Source organism: Saccostrea echinata, unplaced genomic scaffold (genome assembly GCF_033153115.1).
Source record: "Saccostrea echinata isolate AGI-Se365-2 ecotype Australia unplaced genomic scaffold, CSIRO_AGI_Sech_v1 ptg000056l, whole genome shotgun sequence".
In the NCBI taxonomy this organism is placed as follows: domain Eukaryota; kingdom Metazoa; phylum Mollusca; class Bivalvia; order Ostreida; family Ostreidae; genus Saccostrea; species Saccostrea echinata.
In genome coordinates this window covers 6686709-6692643 of record NW_026889805.1, presented here as the reverse complement: position 1 = coordinate 6692643, position 5935 = coordinate 6686709, and the positions used below count along the sequence as shown (strand labels likewise).

The following is a 5935-nucleotide window of genomic DNA, read 5'->3' as shown; positions in this document are numbered from 1 at the left end:
TGAACATCCCAAATATGATGGTAGTGAGTAAGTCATGCCTGCCTGAATTAAGTTTAAATATTTGAAGGATAATCATTTTATCATAAAAATAAGCCTTTGATCAAGACAGGGATTTCCACAAATGATATTAACAGTTACAATGTCACAGCAGTCTGAATGTTGCTCAGGATCTCGAGACCACGGACTTAGGTCCTTAAACAGATATCGTTTGTACATTGTCTCATTATAGGCAAGGTGGTATATCTTGTACCCCCAATTCCTGACAGTATCCCAAATGCAGTTTTTTTTTGTTTTAATGATATTCTTCATAAAACTAAACAGAATTTCTTCATACTTCCAAGGCACATTAACAATGTTGAACTAAAGACACATACAAATAAATATATCATAAATGCCAAAATCATGGACTGAGATGAGCATCTTAATGAATCAGTGTTTCAGTCTCTGCATTTATAACTCAGTACTAGATTTATGCCTTTGGACAGACGACAATACTAGTTTATACGATTCTTTAGTATATTTTAAAAAAATATGTAACATTATTGATATTATTTATGTATACAATTGTGTGTAAAAGATAATATTTTTTTAAATTGGATTTTGACAACAACAAACATTAGCTTTGAAGAACTATTAATTTTTCTGACTACTTGTGAATTTATTTCAACAAAGCATAGATGTGCTGAAGAAGTATGAAGCGATTCTGATCAGTGGTATGAAGAATATCAATGAAAATGCACAATTCAGGAACTTGGAGTATGAGATTTACTGCCTGTCTTCATTTATAATTAATAAATATTTTGATACAGTATACAACATAGAATAACGCACTGACCTGCCTAATATGGGTATTGGGGCTAATTCGATCCTCATCTTTCAGTTATACGTATTGTATCACAAAGTAACACATACACTGGGGGGGGTGTGCCAAAAGTCAAAAATGGTTAAGAGATATTATAGCCAAAATAAAGGCCTAGTCTGCATACCCCCCCCCCCCCTTTTTCCCCTTTCATTCTGTTCTGAAACTCCTCGGCTGGTTATGATGGAAAATATAGGTAAAAATATGGTCCAAATCAAAATATGCTCCATTTCACGGGCTGAACAGGGCGTGAATAAAACCTCTCTGAACTGATGGGTTTTTACAATGACACATTTCCTAATTTTGGCCAATATCAATATCGCGCGATCATTACGAAACTTTTCATGAACAATTGAAATTCGTCAATAACAATTAAATTTTTTATGTGTAGAACAAATGAATTGTTTACCGTGTAACATCTTTAGGGTCTCATGAAAAGTTAAAGTAACATCGTTAAACATGACTATAGTAATTAGTTACCTGTACATCAGTCCACTTTTCGCAATAATGTTTATATGGCTATTCCGTTAGTTCCCCCTCACTCCCTAACAGTCCTTTAAAATGGTACTTAGACCTAATCAAAATAATTTCAAGCTTATTTATTTTTTCTTTACAAATTTATTATTATTATTTTTTTTTTACATATATTTATATATTAAAAAGGCAAATTATGTTTCTAAAATCTAAAATAAAAAAAGAATATTTTACATGAATCTCGACCCCGAGCATAATTGGCGGGGAAGGAAGTTGTTCACTTCGGTGGCGGATCCAATCTCTACCCAGAGTTATCGTTCCCACTACGCTCCACTTATACACTTATTCTAATTTTCATACATAAACTTTTCTTTAAATTTTAAAGCTAAAATATATAACTTTAAAATTTATAATTGGTTATGCAATAGATCAGAGTAAGTTTTGCCAAGAATCTTGGCATTTAGACGTTGACAGAGGTGTTGCAGCGAAGCGTAATACGCCCTCTGGTGAGAGATTGTGGTGGATCTAGAGTGAATTGCACTCCTTACTTTACTTGAGAAAGAAAGAGTAGTGACTATGTGTGTATGTAATGTATGTGTTAAACCCCCTCCCCAATCGAAAAAATATCGTTCTTTAGGATCTGTGTTTTAATCTGAGCTCTTAAATGAATTTCACAAAGCTTTCAAACTAAATGAGAGTTGTATATGTCCGTCTGCTGAAGAAGTCTAAATGATTCCCAAACATCACCAGGAACACGAACATAAACCTGGAAACCAAGGTTGTAATATAAAGGTAGACGTTGTATATATCCCATCATAACGGAAATGACATCGCTTAAATCTCCGACGTCTTCACTGGGGTAGCGTTCCAGCGTTATCCTCACAGTTCGAACAATCAATGACATTTCGGGCGTGTTCGACTCTTGTGGCCACTCTTTCCAAAATGTAGCAGAAGTTCGTTTACCCATATGAGGTTTTTGTACAAGTATTATTCGTTGAGGGATTCTGTATTTTGTCTTCAGTAGTTGGTAAGTGAAGCGGATATTTTCACCCGTATTCTGACTTCTGGTTTCAGTATATATTTTACAAGAAGGCACGCCCATAGATACTGCAATATCACGGAAAACCTCTGCTTCTGTTCTATTCCATCGTCCTGACAAGTAAAACATACAGATGAGACCAAAAATAAAAATGTTTTGCTTGATGTACGACGACCAACCCATCAAAATAGTCCCTACCTAATTTTTTTTCATTTATTTAATTGGGGGAGGGGGGGGGGGGTTCTGGGAAAATACAAATAGTCCGAATTGTTTTTAAACATCTGTCTTTTTTGGGATGAAGTTAAGGTAAGAATCATAGAGGAATAAATGTGGAAATTTGTTTATAAAATTTATCAATGTGTTAGATAATTATAATGACCTTGTCTTTAACAATATGACCTTGAGTGACCGAATTCAAAAATTTATTGCAACAGATTAAATTCATATGGAAGGCCATTTAGGATCTATCAAAAATATTTTTGAATTCCATATAACGAATTGTCGAATTTGTTATGACGAATTAAATTCGCTTTAAACGAATTTTGAAATTTGTTGTAACAAATTAAATGCGTTTTAAAAAATCCTAAAATTTGTTATAACGAAATAAATTCGTTTAATCAAATTCAACAATCAGGGCCTATAGAAAAATATGTATGGATTCGATATAACGATTTGTCGAATTTGTTTTAATTAATTTAAGTTCGTTGAAACAAATTAAAAGTTTGTTTTAATGAATTTAATTCGTTATAACAAGTTTTAGAATTCGTTATAACGAAATTAACAAATGTTTTATAACAGATTTCATTCATTATTACGAATTCAAAGAAATTGTTATAACGAATTAAATTCGTTATAACAAATTCGACAATTCGTTATATCGAAATAGAATTTTTTTTTGATAGGTCCTAAATGGGCTTCCTAAAAAATTCGAATTCAAAAATATTTTTTGATAGGTTCTAAATATGCTTCTTATTATTCATCCTGAGTCAAATATTTCATATTTTTCTTACATGTAGACATAGAATTGTTCTCAGATTACTGAAATTTACTCACCTGCCGTCAAATTACCCAAACGACCAGAGAAAACAATTATATCTGCCCATCCTTGGAGCCACAGAAGTGCTGTTTCTATTGCAACTCTAGGATCATGACTTCCTAAACCAACGATGACATCACTCTGAAATAACGAATCTTAAACATTTCCATCATTGCAAAATAGACAGTATTAAAAACTGACGTTCACTATTTATGTTGTATGTTTTCCCCTAAAAAAAAGGATGTTTCCCCCTTCTCAAATTATACTGCTGGTCACTATAATACGACTTTGAGACACAGCGTTGTGTCAAGGACATGATGCACCTTTTAACCAGTAGCAATATATCATACCATTGAAACTAAAATTTGAATTCATTCCAAAAAAGACAAGACATGACCTCGGTTTTACTATCTCAATGACCTTTCAATGTCAACTCAATGTCAATGACCTTTGGTATATGACATCATGTCAAGGTTCATGACATACCTTTGGCAAAAGGTCACAGTTTGAATTCATTTCAATCAAGGGTAATTGTCACATTGCTCAGTGACCTTGACCTTTAAGATACAAAATTCAAGGCACACCTGAAGATAATTTAGGCAACAAAAAATTCAATAATAAAATACTATAATTATGGATCTTAAGGTATTCAATGTATAATGAAGGGATTTTGAACAATTTTGAATCATCTTAAACTAGTTAAAAATACATTGCTAGATGTTTGTGAAACACTGATGCCCCCGTATGGCAACTTATAGCAAAGGTTAAACTTTCTCAAATGCAAATCAAATATGTTGGTACCCAAAGTAAGGCCTTGTCTCAAGGAATATACCTGTGAAATATGAAAGCCTTAGCAGCAACCATTGAATAGATATGGAAAAGGTTAAAGTTTTTCAAAAGTAAGTCAAACATCAAGGTCAAGGTCAAACGGTCAAAATTAATGGTGCCCAAGGAAAGGCCTTCTCACAAGAAATATGCAGGTGAAATATGAAAGCCGAAGCACCAATCGTTCAAAAGTTATGACCAAGGTTAAAGTTTTTCAAAATTAGGTCAAACTCCAAGGTCAAGGTCAATGGATTACAATTGTTGGTATCCAAAGGAAGGTCTTGTTACAAGGATTACATATGTGAAGTCTGAAAGCCCTAGCATCAATGGTTCAAAAGTTATGGCCAAAGTTAAAGTTTTCAAAAAGTAGTTCAAACTCTAAGGTCAAGGTCAAAGGGTCACAGTTGTAGGTATCCAAAAGAAAGTCTTGTCACAAGGATTAAATATGTGAAGTATGAAAGCCCTAGCACCAGTTGTTGAAAAGTTATGGCCAAGGTTAAAGTTTTTCAAAAGTAGGTCAAACTCCAAGGTCAAGGTCAAAGGGTCAAAGTTGTTGGTATCCAAAGGAAGGTCTTGTCACAAGGATTACATATGTGAAGTATTAAAGCCTTAGCACCAACTGTTCAAAAGTTATGGCCAAGTTTAAGTTTTTCAAAAGTAGGTCAAGCTCCAAGGTTAAGGTCAAAGGGTCAAAGTTGTTGGTATCCAAAGGAAGGTCTTGTCCCAAGGATTACATATGTGAAGTATGAGCCTTAGCACTAACTGTTGAAAAGTTATGGCCAAGATTAAAGTTTTAAAAAGTAGGTCACACTCCAAGGTCAAGGTCAAAGGGTCAAAGTTGTTGGTATCCAAAGGAAGGTCTTGTCCCAAGGATTACATATGTGAAGTCTGAAAGCCCTAGCACCAATTGCTCAAAAGTTATGGCCAAGGTTAAAGTTGGGTAAAATTTTGCAAAACTGGGTCAAACTCCAAGGTCAAGGTCAAATATGGTGGTACCCAAAGAAAGGTCTTGTCACAAGGAATACACATGTGAAATATGAAAGCCATAGCTCCAACCAATCAAAAGTTATGGGCATTGTTAATGTTTTTGCGGGCAAACAGACAGACAGACGGGCGGACAGGGCAAAAACTATATACCCCCGAATCTTCGATACGGGGACATAAGAAGATGTCTTAGTACATATATATATATATGTCGATCAAGGTATATAAATGTCCTTAATAGATAAATTTTACCATAAGTAAGTCAAGGTAAAGCTGTTTACATACACAGTCTTGTGAATCACTCTAAACAGATATGGTATTCCATAAGGTGATATACTTACTTTTATCAGGTTATCATTGACCTGTAGGAAATTCCAAATTTTGTTTGCTGCGTCTAAGTGCATGGTTGGGACTTTAAGGCACTGGTTTACCCCGAATCCAGTACTTTTATATCCCATTAACAACAGCAGTATAAACGTTGTGTGTCTACTTATTCTTTGGTCACTCACCATGATTGGGTTAAGGAAAGAGAGACCGCATTTTCGACGCTAAAATCCAGCAATGGACCAAACAGATTTACATGACACACGCCTACAAATGTTATTGCAATTTAAATTAAAGACTGTAGGAAAGCCAAATCATTATAATTTTCACTGCTTTTGTGAAAAAAATGCAAAAAGTAGGTACTAATAAAGATATTCAATAATCTCGTTGAGAG

The 5935-nt window shown here is 34.1% G+C and overlaps 1 protein-coding gene across 1 annotated transcript; it reads right to left on the bottom strand.

The window, feature by feature from the left end:
- Positions 1-1983: 1983 nt before the first annotated feature.
- Positions 1984-5729, bottom strand: LOC133173568 (uncharacterized protein SCO4629-like). Its single transcript, XM_061308549.1, has 3 exons — positions 5559-5729; positions 3426-3549; positions 1984-2485 (listed from the first exon to the last, which is right to left on the bottom strand). Exons 1-3 carry the CDS (start codon positions 5727-5729, stop codon positions 2016-2018), a joined length of 765 nt encoding a protein of 254 aa, XP_061164533.1. The 3' UTR covers positions 1984-2015.
- Positions 5730-5935: the final 206 nt, after the last annotated feature.